This window comes from Schistocerca cancellata, chromosome 3, assembly GCF_023864275.1.
Source record: "Schistocerca cancellata isolate TAMUIC-IGC-003103 chromosome 3, iqSchCanc2.1, whole genome shotgun sequence".
Lineage (NCBI taxonomy): Eukaryota > Metazoa > Arthropoda > Insecta > Orthoptera > Acrididae > Schistocerca > Schistocerca cancellata.
In genome coordinates, this window is record NC_064628.1 from 411,853,293 (window position 1) to 411,870,549 (window position 17,257).

General features: G+C 37.5%; 1 protein-coding gene across 2 annotated transcripts in view; it reads left to right on the forward strand.

Moving 5' to 3' along the window:
* LOC126175160 (clathrin interactor 1) overlaps positions 1-17,257 on the forward strand; it is a 201,940-nt gene that overhangs the window by 121,626 nt on the left and 63,057 nt on the right. Inside the window, exons 10-11 of one of the 2 annotated variants that reach the window (XM_049921744.1) lie at positions 2,420-2,557; positions 6,666-9,725. In XM_049921744.1, the coding sequence (XP_049777701.1) occupies positions 2,420-2,557; positions 6,666-9,451 (2,924 nt within the window). In that variant the 3' untranslated portion in view covers positions 9,452-9,725. Of the gene's footprint in view, positions 1-2,419; positions 2,558-6,665; positions 9,726-17,257 lie in introns of those variants that run through there. The other variant, XM_049921745.1, reaches the window with a different exon arrangement.

Consider the following 17,257-nt stretch of genomic DNA (forward strand, 5'->3'; position numbering starts at 1 on the left):
ATTAAGATATGTGAACACAAAATAAGCAGTCTTGCATATGCAGATGACTTAGTTGTGATGGCAGATTCAATTGAAAGTTTGCAAAGAAATATTTCAGAGCTAGATCAGAAATGTAAGGACTATGGTATGAAGATTAGCATCTCCAAAACGAAAGTAATGTCAGTGGGAAAGAAATATAAACGGATTGAGTGCCAAATAGGAGGAACAAAGTTAGAACAGGTGGACAGTTTCAAGTACTTAGGATGCATATTCTCACAGGATGGCAACATAGTGAAAGAACTGGAAGCGAGGTGTAGCAAAGCTAATGCAGTGAGCACTCAGCTACGATCTACTCTCTTCTGCAAGAAGGAAGTCAGTACCAAGACTAAGTTATCTGTGCACCGTTCAATCTTTCGACCAACTTTGTTGTATGGGAGCGAAAGCTGGGTGGATTCAGGTTACCTTATCAACAAGGTTGAGGTTACGGATATGAAAGTAGCTAGGATGATTGCAGGTACTAGTAGATGGGAACAATGGCAGGAGGGTGTCCACAATGAGGAAATCAAAGAAAAACTGGGAATGAACTCTATAGATGTAGCAGTCAGGGCGAACAGGCTTAGATGGTGGGGTCATGTTACACGCATGGGAGAAGCAAGGTTACCCAAGAGACTCATGGATTCAGCAGTAGAGGGTAGGAGGAGTCGGGGCAGACCGAGGAGAAGGTACCTGGATTCGGTTAAGAGTGATTTTGTAGTAATAGGTTTAACATCAGAAGAGGCACCAATGTTAGCACTGAATAGGGGATCATGGAGGAACTGTATAAGGGGGGCTATGCTCCAGACTGAACGCTGAAAGGCATAATCAGTCTTAAATGATGATGATGTTGATGATGATGATGAATCAACAACAACAACAGAAATGATTGAATTTGTTTTAATTTTTCTTTACAAAGGAAGATGATAAGTACTGTCACTATTTACGTACTGCACAACTGCAAAGATCAGTGATTAAAATATTAGTGTTGTGTCAGTGCATTGAGAAACAGCTGAAATTCTCAAAATTCAACAAAACACAAGAGCCTGATAGCGTGTGTTTTAGAATTTATACAGAATTTGTTGCTGAGGAGCTCCCTATTTTCTAAGCATAATATATCAAAGATCAATCCACAAAACCACCCACCCAGTCTGATTAATGTCAGTCTGATGTAGTATCATAGAACATATTCTGAGCTCAAACATAATGAGGTATCTTGAGCAGAATGACCTCTTCCGTGCTAAAAGCATTGATTCTGAAAACATGAAAATCCCATTTTCCTAGAGATTTCGCTGTCAGTTGGATTCAGCATTCCATGACTTCTGAAAAAAAAAAAAAAAAAACATTGATATAAATATGATTTTGCTGCATACGAAGGTTTTATTAGAAAAAAGTTGAATCTCATCAGGCAAAATTTGTGACTGAATTGAGCACTTATTGTTATGGAGGATACAGAATGTTATCTTGAATGGAGAGTCGCCAACAGATGGAGAAGTAACTTCTGGTGTGTCCCAGGGACGTGTGGGATCTTTGCTGTTCATGTTGCATATTAGTGATCTGGCTGACAATAGTAACCTCAGACTTTTTCCTGATGATTCAGTTGTCTGAAAAGAACTAGTGCCTGAAAAAAAAAGAAAAAGTTGCACTAATGTTCAGTCAGAGCTTGATAGGATTTCAAAGTGTTCAAAGTGGTGCAAAGACTGGCAAATTGGTTTAAATGTACAGAAAAGTAAAATTGTGCACTTCACAAAAACATAAAAGTAGTGTAGTACCCATGACTACAATGTTTGCGTCACAATTGTATTCGCTCAATTTGTACAAATGGCTGTATTTAACAATTTATGGTGATACATAATGGAATAATTGCGTAGACTCAGTCACAGATGAAGCAGATGGCAGACTGTTTAGTTTGTAGCATCAAAAGGCAGTTAGTCTACAAAGGAAATTACTAATAAAACATTTGTGCCACCCATCATAATATATTGCTCAAGTGTGCAAGATCCATACCGGATAATTGTAACAGGCCATACCGAATTTATTCAAAGAAGTGAAGCATGAATAGTGAGTTATGTTTAATCCATGAGAAAGTAATAGAAATGCCAAAAAATCTCAACTGGCAGACTCTTTTAAGACACAAACAAACTATGCTCTGAAAGCATACTAAAAATTTCAGGAACCAGACATAAGTGCAGAATCTGGAATAGACACAGTAAGGTTAACTACAACTCTCAGTGTGTCATTTAAGTAGTCGTTCTTTCTATGCTCCATATGCAAATGGAAAGGGAAGAAACCCTTATTATTCTCCCACACTCTCCCCCCCCCCCCCATGCCCCTCCCCTATGCTTTCCTTTGATCACATGCCACATGCATTTAGCCTTGATAGGTAAATGTTATACCATATTTACAGGTGCTCAACAATCCAATACTGATCTCCTAACAGATTTGGGTGGCTTCAGCTCACCTGCCTTTGGCAGTAGTTTAGGAGCTTCTACAGTGAATAGTGTACCTTCTGTCAATCCTTTGGACACTGGACTAACAGTTTCTGGTAAGACTTCATAATTTTATATTGTTAAACAGCATTATTTGTGCATATTGGTACTGACCATTTATTGTATGTGTTTTGATGTATTGTCTATATGTTTGTGTGTGCTTTTTTTATTTTTATTTTTTTTTTTTTTTGGGGGGGGGGGGGGGGAGAATTTGTTACTTATTTGTAAATGTTATAAAATATAGTACATGTTTTGCTTCAGTACGGAAACAAAAACAACATTCAGACCAGAACACACTAAGTGGGGAAGTATGATTTGTTTCACTTGAAGACTTTAGATAAAACTACAAGTTTACTATTACCAGTCACTATTTATTTATCTCCACGATGCATTTCAAAGGTTTAAACCTCCATAATGTACAACTGTTAGTATTAAAAGTGTGTGTGCGTGCGTGCGTGCGTGCGTGCGCGCGCACACGCGCTCAAATTTACTAATGTAGGCAGTTGGTGACAACAGAGATGATGCTATTGTAAATATTGTCATTTAAGATATATTCAGGCTGTTTTGTGTGGTGTTTGTACATTTGTAGTGTTTCAAAGATGTCTAGTTTTTTGCCTTTAGGTTGGATGTGTAGGATGTTGTAGTATCTCTCAGTAGACAGTGCCAAATGTTCCTCCAAAAAATAGTAATGACGCGCGTGCACACACACACACACACACACACACACACACACACACACACACACACACACACACCATACTAACATATGTAAATCACCTGATGACGGATGTTTAAACCTTTGAAACGTGTCATGGAGATAAATAAATAGTGTATAAACAGTGACTAGTAACAGTAAACTTTTTGTTTCATTTAATGTCAATAACAATCATGGTAAAGCCTAACCTAAAATGTTCACATTTAAAGTTCTCTGGAAGATGTAGTGCTGTTTTGGAAAGTTACGGAAAATGTTAAAAATAACTACTCTAAGTTATACAGTTTTCTTCAGCTATTGGTAATTCTTTCCCAGTAACAAATTTTTAACAGCGAATCCTATAAACAGGCAGTAGCAATACTTTATGAAATTCTTTTTCTGTAGTGTTTTCTTGATGCAAATAATATCGTACATTCGGTATCCTCACCAGTGGAAGTTCCGATGAAGGCAGATGGTCTGGCATGGGTAGACAGTGTAGTGGTTCAGAAACCTGCAATAGAGGGTGCACACATTGTCATATGGGCAGACCTACTGACAGAGGTATTTACCAGCAGGTGGCAGTAAGCAAAGGAGGTCAGTGATGCTTGTGCGGACCTAGCCTTGTGCTTGTGCGGACCTAGCCTTGTGCTTGTGCCTGAGAGTTGTCATACGCACAGCTAGCCACTTGCTGGGTATATTGTCATGTGCATATCTAGGTGTGTGCGGATCCTCTGCTTCCTGTAATTCAGTTAACATGGCGGGTTCGTTCCACTCTTGGAGTTGGGTTCCCTGGTTGTTACCAAGACATAATTGATCTGTGTAGCATCTGCAACAATAGTGTTGGGTAGCGGTGTTGTCATGCCTACTGCTGTTACCAAAGTATGAATTCAGAGAAAAATAATACACCATTTTTCTTTAACTTACTTGAACATGAATCCTATAATAATGCATAAATTGAGCAGGATTACATAGAATTTTTCTTTGACACTTACTTCATCTGGAACTACTTACCGTATTTACTCGAATCTAAGCTGCACTTTTTTTCCGGTTTTTGTAATCCAAAAAACCGCCTGCGGCTTAGAATCGAGTGTAAAGCAAGCGGAAGTTCTGAAAAACGTTGGTAGGTGTCGCCACAACTAACTTATGCCATCGAACATATGCAGCGCTACACAGGCAACCTTTTTCACACAGAGAAAAAACTGGCGACAAAACCTCTGCGTCAGTAAATAAATTTTTTTACAAAAAAAGGTGGAAGATGAGCTTTTTTTTCCTCTGCCCCGAGTTTCGACCACTGCATTTTCATACATTATCCAATGAAGTAAATACAAATTCCGTATTGTTAATCTTCGAATTTAGCAGAATTTCAATGTACTACGAAAATCTGACTGGCAAGATTGTTGCTAATAGGAACCTGATGAAATGTGAATCACATGCAGTATTCTCTTCACCATAAGAATAATACGAATATAAACATTTTGCCATGTATTCTTTTGTGTTTGCTGCTATCTCATTTAAATCCTGTCTGCCTAATAAACTACGAAACTAGAGTGAGACAACAGCAAACGCGGAAGAATGTACGTATCATGTCATGTTTATATTCGTATTATTCTTATGCCTAATAGTGATACAGTCAGAAACGAAGCACGGCAACTGACTCGACTTCTAAAACTAAGATGACTAATTTCTGTGCAGAATTTGATGTACTAAAGAAGCGGCCGCAAAGATTTTCAAACGGAGAAAAATTTTCGCCTATCTCTCGTTCAGAACATGATCTATCATACGCAGTCTATTATTTGGTTCTTGTTGATCATTATGCGACAAACAATGCATGACGCAGTACAGTAATGCATTTTCAGCTTAGAGTGACATAAACACCTAAACAAAGAAAACGGCACTTATCAGATCAAAGCAAAATAAGCAATCGATTCAAACCAGACGAAGCACGTGAAAAAGGAAGGGTACCCATATAAATACGGACGGAGCGCCTGACGCATAGCAATGGCTACCTGGTAAAGCTTAACTGCTAATCTTACGACTTGAACCAAACTACTGTAGCTGTATCATCTTTCATTTGACCTAAATTGTGTCTCATATTACAATGGACCAACTTTGTTTCGATTTGGAGGTGCGGCCTAAAACTTTTCTCTCCACTTGAATTTCGAGTCTCAAATTTCAGGTGCGGCTTAGATTCGGGAATTTTTTTTTTTCCATTATTTCGAGTCTCATTTTTCAGGTGCGGCTTAGATTCGAGTAAATACGGTAGTAATTTTCTGGAATATATCTGATATTTTATATTGAATCAAAGAGAAATAGGCATAAAGAGCATTTATTGATATTTAATAGCTGTAAAAATTGGATTGTAAAGTACATCAGTGTTACTGGTTTATTGTATCAAAGGAAAATTACTTGATAGAACTATAAAAATTAAGAATATTGTAAAAAGGAAAGGTGCTACTTACCATATGGTGGAGATGCTGAGTCACAGATAGGCACAACAAAAAGACTGTCACAAATATAGTAAGGCCTTCGTCAGAATTAGATGGTAAACACACACATACATACTTGTGCAAACACAACTAACTCACACGTGACTGCACTCTCAGGCAACTGAGTCACCTGAGACTGCAGTCATGTGCGTGGGAGTTGCGTTTGCATGAGTGTGTGTGTTTATGTTTGCCATCTAATTCTGACAGAGGCCTTACTGGCCGAAAGCTATATTTGTGACAGTCTCTTTGTTGTGCTTATCTGCGACTCAGCATCTCTGTCATATGGTGAGCAGCAGCTTTCCTATTCACAATATTGTTACCTTCCAGCCTGGATTTTCCATTGTATAAAAGTAAGAGACAGAATTGCTGGACAGTACTTAGCTTTGATGTTAAATCCTTGGTACTGTTAATAGATCCACAGGACGTAACAAGAAACTGTTGCAGCTTTCACAACTTAGTTGCTTCCTTGAGGGGAGAAGGGGGTGGGGTGGGGTGGGGAGTGATACATTAGGATGAGGTGTAACCACGTGTAGTGAAGATAAGAGGTGAAACAGATATTAGTTTTCTTCATGTATGATGGAGATGGAAGTACATTTTGTGTTTCATATCTTAGGAACTATGTTGTAATCCACAGCAAAGATCAAAAGCACACACACACACACACACACACACACACACACACACACACACACACACACACAAATATCTTAGTCCGTGTTCTTTAGCACATAGCACAGTGAGTTGTTGTGATTCAATAAGGGACTACTTCTTCTTGTTCTTGTTCTTGTTCTTCTTCTCCTCCTCCTCCTCCTCCTTCTCTCTCTCTCTCTTCAAGTGTTTTGTTATTACTGTTTTGTAAAGTGAAAAATTTTCATAATGTGTTATTGTTTCTGAGAAACATCTGCATCATTTTTGCTTGAAGTAGTGATAAAGAAGTAATAAGTATATTGTATTGTGTAGAACAGCAAATGAACTTTGACATTCCAGCTATGCCTGCATGTGTTGAGCATCAAGTATCTGCAGAACAAGAAGTGGAACAGATAGATTACCTCAAAAATCAAGCAGTGGCATCTATGCAGCAACGACACAGGACAGAAACATTGTCATTCATGGAAGTGGTTGAACGTGTACTACTTGGACTGAATTCATTGCCAATCAGAAATGAAAAAGAATCGATGACATTGAAAAATAACTGTGAAGAACTGCTGAAACATTTCCCTGGACAGTACACACCTCAGAAATTTTGTGACATTGATACAGAAACACAGTCCTTTTACATATTCAGAAATGTGTGGTATAAATCACTGTTGCAGAAACTTTTAGATTTAGTACTATCAGATTGTTGTGCTGCCAAGGACATTAGTGATACATGTTCAAAAATATTTTGCATTGATGGTGCACCGCTGTCAATGTTCCATAGTGCACTTTCAGTACTTGTCAGTAAATTACAGGATGTGAAGGGACCCAGTAGGAAATGTGAATACATAGTTTTTTTGTTGGAGAAATTGCTTAAATGTACATCTCTGAGAAGTGCAATACTGGATTATTGTAAAGTGGATACAACTTCTGTAGGTATAAGAAATGGAAGAGATCCTCTTTTGGATAAAGAAGACATATTTATGTGGGATGAAACACTTCAGTTGTTGGTATCATTACCAAGTAGAGTTGCTAATAAGCTACAGGACAATACATTGGAATGCTTTTATCCAGATAATTATTGCATGATTTTGGTAGTACATGTAGCTCATACACTGCATTTTCTAGTGGATGCTGTTGCAAATAGATGCCTTTCCTTCAGGATAGAAGGATTATCAGATTTACTGTCCAAAATTTTTGTACATTTCAATAATCAAAGAAAGTCACCTGCACTACTTTCTTTACTTACTATTTTAGAAAGCTGGTGTGAGGATACTACTTTCTCTTTGGTTTCAGGACAACTAATGAGTCATTTAAGTAGACAGGCATGTGAGTTGTGGGGAGTAATGTTACTTACACAGTGCCAGTCACCAGCGACAGTACACAGAATTCTGACTCGTGTGGTTTGCATTTCTGCCGATTGGAGATATGTTTTGGCATGTAAAGCACCAATGGTAACTGGATATTTTAATGTAAATTGTGAAAGAATGGCTATCAATCTTGCAGGATATTTAAAACTGTCAGATGTATCACTACTTAAAACTGTAACCATTGATGTTCTAAATGCATGGGGTGATCATGCTTATGTACTCCAGATGCCACTTGAATCTCAGGTAGCAATGACCAAGGTATTATTAGCGTGTATACTGAGTCTAGGTTCCATTGATCTGCAGGCAACAGGTATAGAAATGAAAATGATTCACTGTATTCCTGCTCGTTTAGAGTCTTCGGATGAAGTTATTAGAGTGCTTGGCATGTTCATTGCTGAAACTGTTGTTAAAACCCTTGCAAAAGGACGAAATGATGATAGAAAGTATGAACTACAGTTTGATTACTCTGGCTTGGGTAAGTCTGCTGGCGACATTCTTAATGAATTACAGCATGTTGTGATGAGTGTAGAATTTTGGGAAGAAGAAAATCAAGTTATTGCAATGAAAAATAAGTGTGAAACAGACACACCAAATATGAACACTGAATGTACATGCAAATCATTTCTTGGTAAATGTGTGGGTGATCGTATGTTAAGTCAGCTTGCAGTAGAATGTGAAATGGAAAAAGTGACAGGAAAAGCTGAACTTTTTGCTGAAGAAATAGTGTCAAAGGAAAAGCAGGGCTTTCCTCAGCAGGACAGCAGTTTTAAAAAAGAAATAATTGATAATGCAGCTTGTGACAGCGAAGAAAGTGTATTGGATAGTGATGATGACCTGATTCCATATGAAATGTGTGATGATTTGAAGCAGTCAGAGAAAAAGCGTCCCAAGTACTTGAGAGATCTGTTAGATATTTTGAGAGAAGGTGATGATATTGAGAGTTATACAGAAGCTCTGAAAGTTGCAGACAGTCTCATAAAAAAGCAGTTGCCTGGAGATGACATATCATTGGGAGTAGATCTTCTTGAAATTTTAATCAATATGGAGGACAAGTATTCTACGACTGATTTTGATCAGTTGAGATACACAGCCTCTGTAGCTGCTGTAGTGGCTCACCCAGCTCCTTTGGCGGAGTATCTCGGTCATCAGTTTGGCATACAACAGGGTCGGTATTCATTTGATAGGCTTACTTTTATTCTCAAAGTGTTGACAGGATCAGCAACAACTCTTTCAGAGTTAAAAAGAAGGCTAGGTAATGATAATGTGAATCTCTTAGTGAAACAAGCATTAGAACAAACTGGAAAAACTAGAATATTTGCATCAGGAAGACGTAACCCTATTGAGCATAAAAATGAATTTTCAGCTGTAGCAGGGTCATTTTTTTTCCCACTAGTTCATAATATCCAAGCAGCAAATATTCTGTCATCCTCAAATAGTGACAGCATTATGTTAGATCATATATTGCATTGTCTGGCATCAATTACATTGTGCACTACAAATTGTCCAGTTGCTCCTCGTATAAGTGTGGAGCTTCTAGCACTGGCGTCCAGTCTTCACAAACATCCTCAGTCACGTGTGCGTCTTGCTGTTGTGAGATGTGTTGGTGCTTCAGTAGTCTGTGTTGGCAGCATTGAAGGTATAGATGAACTTGAGACTGCCTTAACTACAGCTTGTATTTGGTTGAATGACATGGGCAAAAATGATCCAGACTCTAGATGTAGAAAGCTTGCAGCAGATGTTTCCTTACTTATTGTTGTCAAAATTTGAAACCAAAAGTGGCCTGACTGCGTGGAGATCGATGCACTGTAGTACTGATACATTTCTGATGAAATAGAACACTGCAGTGAGTTTAGCAGCACAGAAGTTTCTCAGAGCACTGAAATGTTAGAGAAAATACGCCATTTATGCATGCTATTAAACTTGTGTATATACATTTATTTTTTCTTTTGTGTGTATACCTCTTTATGCAGGCATTAAGCTATTTGAATCAAAACAATTTTAATTTTGTACGAGATGTCTTGTTTGTTTAAAATGCTGTAAGAACAACATTATTGTCAAATAAAAATATATTTTCTGTAAGTAAGTCTCCTTATTTGAGAAGAAACACTTAAGTTTATTTTTTGTTCCTATAATTTAAAATTGGAAAATGATGCTAAAATGGAAGTTATCTATATTAAACAGGAGGTACACCACTGCTTTATTGAATGTATGTACCATTGCCAAATTGATATGAATACTTGCAAGAAGTTACATGAAATACTGCTCTTTCTTTCATGGGAGAATCCTATAGAACTTATTAAAAGAAAGTTCTGCCTTTTGGGTGTTACCTATTCATTTATTTTACACAGTCACGATTTCAGTTTTGTAGCCATTTTCAAGAGCAGTCTTGAAATATGTGTGACCTGTTTGGGACATGTCATCGACAAAACCTTGATTGTCTAAAATAAGTGAACAGTGGATAGTCAAATGGTGGAAATTTCTTCTGAAAAATGATTATATTGAGGTTTTTGAAAATAATAATTCCTTCTTCTGTGACTAGTGACGCAACTAGCATATAATTGCATAAAAAAGATTGAAAATGGTGTAAGTCTGCCTCTGTAAATACCAAATGAAGAATAATGGAAGGTATCTAGAATACATTTTTAGATGGAAGAAGTTAGCACTGTGAATTAAAGCTGTCAATAGTATGACAAAAAATGAAAAACAGCAGTGATTATGAAAGATAGATCAACTAACAGAAATGAGTGATAATATAGTTAGATGGTATAGATTGTCAGTTTTTTGGCTATATGACAACTCTTTCCTATTCTACACTTTAAACCTATTTTGTCTGTATTTAAAGTAAGATTTGATTAGATTCCTCACTCCTTCCACCAAAGTGCAACAATCTGAATTACCCTTGGATTGTGCTCCTTGCACATTTTCGTTTTTTCTTTCACCCTCTTCCACCTGCTCAGCTCCCAGTGTCATTTTACATCCAATACTGGAGTGCTGACCTTTTTCTCAGTCTTCATCTTCTTTCTTGAGACTTGTTTTGATTTTGAAAGATTAATTGCTTGTTAAGTACTTCTTACTAAATAAATTCTCATAGTTTTGGTGAATGTAAATGTACTTTGTTTTAATTTCACATATTTGGTTTTTCCTACAGAATTTAACTAAATGACTAGTTTGTTAATATTATTTGTTGTTAAATTGCAGGAGGTATGAATTAGGGAGATGGCACCTGGATAAACTGAAAGAACCAGAGGTTGTAGAGAGTTTGAGAGAGCATTAGGGAATGATTGACAAGAACAGTGGTAAGAAATACAGTAGAAGAAGAATGAGTAGCTTTGATAGATGAAATAGTGAAGGCAACAAAAGATCAAATAGGTAAAAAGACGAGGGCTAGTAGAAATCCTTGGGTAACAGAAGAGATACTAAATTTAATTGATGAAAAGAGAAAACATAAAAATGCAATAAAAGGAGCAGGTGAAAAGAAATACAAATGTCTCAAAAAGGAGATCAACAAGAGGTGCAAAATGGCTAAAGGCAAATGTAAAGGGCTGTAGAAGCATATATCACTAGGGGTAAGATAGAGGCCGTTTATAGAAAGATTAAAGAGACCTTTGAAGAAAAGAGAACCACCTGTATGAGTATCAAGAGCTCAGATGGTAAACCTGTCCTAAGCAAAGAAGGGAAAGCTGAAAGATGGAAGGACTATATAGAGTGTCTATACAAGGAGATGTACTTGAGGGCAATATTATGGAAATGGAAAAGGATGTAAATGAAGATGAGACAGGAGATATGATAATGCGTGAAGAATTGGACAGAGCACTGAAAGACCTAAGTGGAAACAAGGCTCCGGGAGTACATGACATTCCATTAGAACTACTGACAGCCTTGGGAGAGCCAGCCATGACCAAACTCTTCCATCTGGTGGGCAGAATGTACGGACAGGCGAAATACCCTCAGACTTCAAGAAAAATAATAATTCCATTTCCAAAGTAAGCAGGTGCTAATAGGTGTGAAAATTGCCGAACTATCTGTTTAATAAGTCGCGGTTGCAAAATACTAACGCAAATTCCTTACAGACGAATGGAGAAACTGGTAAAAGCAGACCTCGGGGAAGGTCATTTTGGCTTCCATAGAAATGTAGGAACACGCGATGCAATACAGACATACGACTTACCTTAGAAGCCAGTTTAAGGAAAGGCAAACATATGTTCATAGCATTTGTAGACTTAGAGAAAGCTTTTGACAATGTTGAGTGCAATACTCTTTCAGATTCTGAAGATGGCACTGGTAAAATACAGGGAATGATAAGCTATTTATAATTTGTACAGAAACCAGATGGCAGTTATAAGAGTGGAGGGGCACGGAAGGGGAGCAATGGTTGAGATGGGAGTGAGACAGGGTTTTAGCCTATCCCCGGTGTTATCCATTCTGCACATTGAACAAACAGTAAAGCAAACCAAAGAAAAATTTGGGGTAGGAATTAAAACCAGGGAGAAGAAATAAAAACCTCGATGTTTGCCATTGACATTGTAATTCTGTCGGAGACAGCAAAGGACTTGGAAGAACAGAGGATATAAAATGTAGACGGGTGATGGCAAGGAAAGTGTTCCTGAAGAAGAGAAATTTGTTAACACTGAGTATAGATTTAAGTATCAGGAAGTCTTTTTCTGAAAGTATTTGTATGGAGTGTAACAATGTATGGATATGAAACATGGACAATAAACAGTTTAGACAAGAAGAGAATAGAAGCTTTCGAAATGTGGTGCTACAGAAGAATGCTGAAGATTAGATGGGCAGATCACATAACTAAGGAGGAGGTACTGAATAGAATTGGGGAGAAGAGGAATTTGTGGCAAGACTTTACTAGAAGAAGGGATCAATTGGTAGGACACGTTCTGTGCCATCAAGGGATCACCAATTTAGTACTGGAGGGAAGGGTGGGGGGTGAACGTTGTAGACGGAGGCCCAGAGATGAACACAGTAAGCAGATTCAGAAGGATGTACGCTGCAGTAGTTACTCAGAGATGAATAGTCTTGCACAGGACAGAGTAGTGTGGTGAGCTGCATAAAGCCAGTCTTTGGACTGAAGACCACAACAGCAAAACATAATGCACAAAGAGCATTATGTGCACACAGTTACTTACCAGAAATGCAATTTCCTCAATCAAACAATAAAACTCCGTAATCTAAAGTATGTAGAATGTTACCTACATACCGTATTTACTCGAATCTAAGCCGCACTTTTTTTCTGGTTTTTGTAATCCAAAAAACCGCTTGCGGCTTAGAATCGAGTGCAAAGTAAGCTGAAGTTCTGAAAAATGTTGGTAGGTGCCGCCACAACTAACTTCTGTCATCGAATATATGTAGCGCTACGCATGCATGCATGCTTCGCAGGCACAAAGACAAATACTGGCACCAAAACCACTGCGTCAGTAAATAAATAAAAAAAAAGGTGGAAGACGAGCTTTTTTTTCTCCGCCCCGAGTTTCGACCACTGCATTTTCATACATTATCCAACGAAGTAAATACAAATTTCGTATTGTTCCTCTTCGAACGTAGCAGCATTTCAATGTACTACGAAAATCCGACTGGCAAGTGGGATATTTGTCAATATGGCCAACTCTGCTTTCTGAATTTTTTCCTAACTGTGAGAAGAAATGGTTGCTAATAGGAACTTTTATGAATTGTGAATCACATACAGTATTCTCTTCACCGTATGAATAATACGAATATAAACATTTTGCCATGTATTCTTTCGTGTTTGCTGCTATCTCATTTAAATCCTGTCCGTCTAATAAACTACGGAACTAGAGTGAGACAACAGCAGATGCGGAAGAATATACATACCATGTCATGTTTATAATCGTATTACTCTTATGCCTAATAGTGATACAGTCAGAAATGAAGCACGGCAATTGACTAGATTTTTAAATTTAAGATGACTCTAATTTCTGTGCATAATGTAATGTACTAAAGAGGCGTCTGCAAAGATTTTCAAACGGAAAAAATTTTCGCTAAATTCTCGTTCAGAACATCTTCTAGCATACGCAGTCTATTATTTGGTTCTTGTTGATCATTATCAAAGAAAGCAGCAGTGTAAGTAGCAACGAATAGCAGTCTCTTGTCATTGTTTCGCTAATGAGACGATTCCTCTCTTTGTTTTTTTTTAATTGTAAGCGGCGGTAGCGTGCACAAAAGCAAGCCATGCCGCGAGTGGCGTCAGGCTGTGAACCCTCATTTTCAGAATGCGAGAAACAATGGATGACACAGTACAGTAATGCATTTTCAGCTTTGAGTGACGGAAACACCTATAACAAAGAGAACTGCACTTGTCAGATCAAAGAAAAATAAGCAATCAATTCAAACACGACGAAGCACGTGAAAAAGGAAGGGTACCCGAATAAATAAGGACGGAGCGTATAAATAAGGACGGAGCGCCTGACGCATAACAACGGCTACCTGGTAAAGCTTAACTGCTAAGCTTACGACTCGAACCAAACTACTACAGCTGTATCGTCATTCATTCAACCTACATTGTGTCTCATATTACAATGGACCAACTTTGTTTCGATTTGGAAGTGCGGCCTAAAACTTTTCTCTCCCCTTGAATTTCGAGTCTCAGATTTCAGGTGCGGCTTAGATTCGGGAAATTTTTTTTTTCCTCAATTTAGAGTCTCATTTTTCAGGAGCGGCTTAGATTCGAGTGCGGCTTAAATTCGAGTAAATACGGTAGTTGCTGGCAATGGAAACAGGAGGAAGGGCAGAAATGACAATAAAGTCCACTGGAATTTTATTATTGTGGACAGCTCAGTGTGCCATCTCTCGTTCTTTACAATTTGCAGAACATAAGTTCTTTGGTGGTCCAACAACAAACTTTCTCTGGCTATCTCTTTCTTAGCTGTACTTCCTTTGCTCCCTCTTCTACCACCACTGCCACCTTACCAACAGAACATTGCTACGTGCTTTAGGTCGTCGTTGCCCAGAATGCTTTAGGTCGTCGTTGCCCAGTATTTGTTTTTAGTTTGATTTCAGAGTAACTTGTATTTTTGAAATAACTTACGTATTCCATGAGTCCTGAAGATGACCAAAGCAAGTTCAAAATGCATTGCAGTATGATATAATAAAATATAAATCTAACATATATTTGTATTGAAATTAATTATTTGCATTTCTTTACCAATCACAATTTTTTTACACTTGTCCAATGTAGACACAATTAAAACAGTGGTAGGTACAATATTGTCACCCTGGAAAGAGTTAATGCTATGAATTGGCCTTCTTTTCTTTCTTTGGCTTCCTATGTGTAAGGATCAAGATATAATAAAATGAAAGTTTTTCATTTTAATAAACATGAAGACTAAGACAGGAATATTTTGTGCTTCTAGGAATTCGCAAATTTGGTATACTGTATTTGCTCGAGACGACAGTGAAAAAGATGAAACACCCACTTTCTTTCTTTCTTTCTTTCTTTCTTCTTCTTCTTCTTCTTCTTCTCCTCCTCCTCCTCCTCCTTCTTCTTCTTCTTCTCTTTTTGTTAATGAGGCTCTTTGAGAAAAAATTATTTTCAACATATTCTGACATACCAGAATTGCAGACTGTTTTATTGTCGTTGAGTATCTGTGAAAAAAGTTAGCATTACCAGGTACACCTGTTTTAAACTTAATCCATTTATTGGTTGTCTACATTTTGACAATACAAGAATAAATAAAGTAAAAAGAAATGGTATACATAAATTTTTATCTTCACTACATTTTACGCTTACTAATACTGGCATCTGTGCTATTGCTATTTTTAATCACCATCCTAACAGCACATTTATGAAATTTATATCTTTGTTGTCACAAGTATTTCATTGTTTCTTGCGGATTGTTGCAGTACCTGAGACTGGTTACAGTGGAACCTTAGAACGCAACTATTTTTTGCTGAATACATATTGGAATTTGCTTCTATACTGATGTAAAAATGTTACAACGTTCCTTGCTTCCAAACATAGCATCTGCCTGCCACTCTCTCACTGGCTGCACAGAACCAGCAGCTGACACACAGTGTTTTGTTCCTGTCATACCTCAAGGTGAACCTCAATAACATCGTTGCAGGAAACACATAAGTATGCCAGTGGCCTCTATCTAGACTTTTGCAGTCTCCTGTGGAAATGTATGCCGCTGTTGTGTATTCATTCAATTTTAAAGTCAATTCAGATGGATTCAAGCAAACTGCAGTTTCTCCATGGTTGGCAGCATGACATAATTTGCTGTGCCCTCACTACTTCTCTTCCCACACGTCCTAGTTCTGAGTCATGCCAGTATCACTGTTCCCTCTCCAGCCCTTCAACAGTGCTGTGCTTGAACAACTAGATTGCAGGTCATAAGTAACAACACCAACTAATACCTAAATAAAAGATTCCAATCATGATTCAGTGAAATTCTCAAACTTTCCCTTGTCCCGCGATGTAGTGACTTCTGTTAGTACTGACTCCATGACGAGTCTTGGTGCTGTAATTTATTATAGTGATAACAATTACATGATTTATTTTTTTTAAACATTTAATTGTGGATTAAATGTTTTTTGTCAGGCAGTGTATACTCTCGAAGTTCTTAAGTATCACCATTTTGTTCAAAAGCTGATTAAAAGGTGGTAACATTTTAACTGGTATTCTCATACATGAACAGCAACCCAATTTCTTATTTGCAACCCACATGCTAAATCATTACAATATCCCCTAATCAAATAAAATATGGACTTGTGTTCTGAATCAGGTAACGTTTTTTTGAAGGACACCTTATTCGCCATTTGATGTTAACTTTATTTATAGTGTGCCATAAATGTTTGTACACAAAATACATACATGTATGAGAACTTTTATTGCAAAACCGTTCAAATAACACAAGTGTTTGTAAGATGGTAATGTTAAATTCTATGTCGTCTTGAGTTTCACAAAATTCTCAGATTTTAAGCAGAGCATTAAATTGTCGTGATGGGTAGCCCATAGTTTATTGTGCATCCCTTGCGTTAGTGCTGTGCAAGTCAAATGTCGTGAGATTGAACAAGCAAAGTCAGTGCTACATTGAGCACTTTGACGTATCAGGAAATTTCGAACCGGTTTGAACATGAGTTTTGTTTAGCCTTTCTACCCTTCCAAATTCTTCAGAATAAATCTGCATGTGATCTCATAGCTCAAGTTAGATGTGCAAGTTAAGATGACCTGTATGTCACTCTATTAAACAATGTAAAAATGTCAAACTTCAGCAGCAATAGTTTTATAGCCGAATATAAGCTGACACCGTAGATTTCGATTGACTAATTTGGAAAAAAAAATTGGTCTTATAATCAAGTAAATAGGGTGGTATGAGTAGGGTCTTTGGCTCTCAATTTCCATTGTTTGAAGGAGCTGCAGGTGGGAGTGAAAACTACCTACTCTGTGTACAGAAAAAATGAAAGTTTTCAGTTGTTGAGGTTTTCTAAAAATGTCACCTTGCGTATGAGAACGTGCTTTATATAATTCTTTTCTTTATAAATCCTGTAGAAGAACTTTGCTGGGTAAAATACTAACAGGAGAATGTAGGTGCAGTATTTTGACAA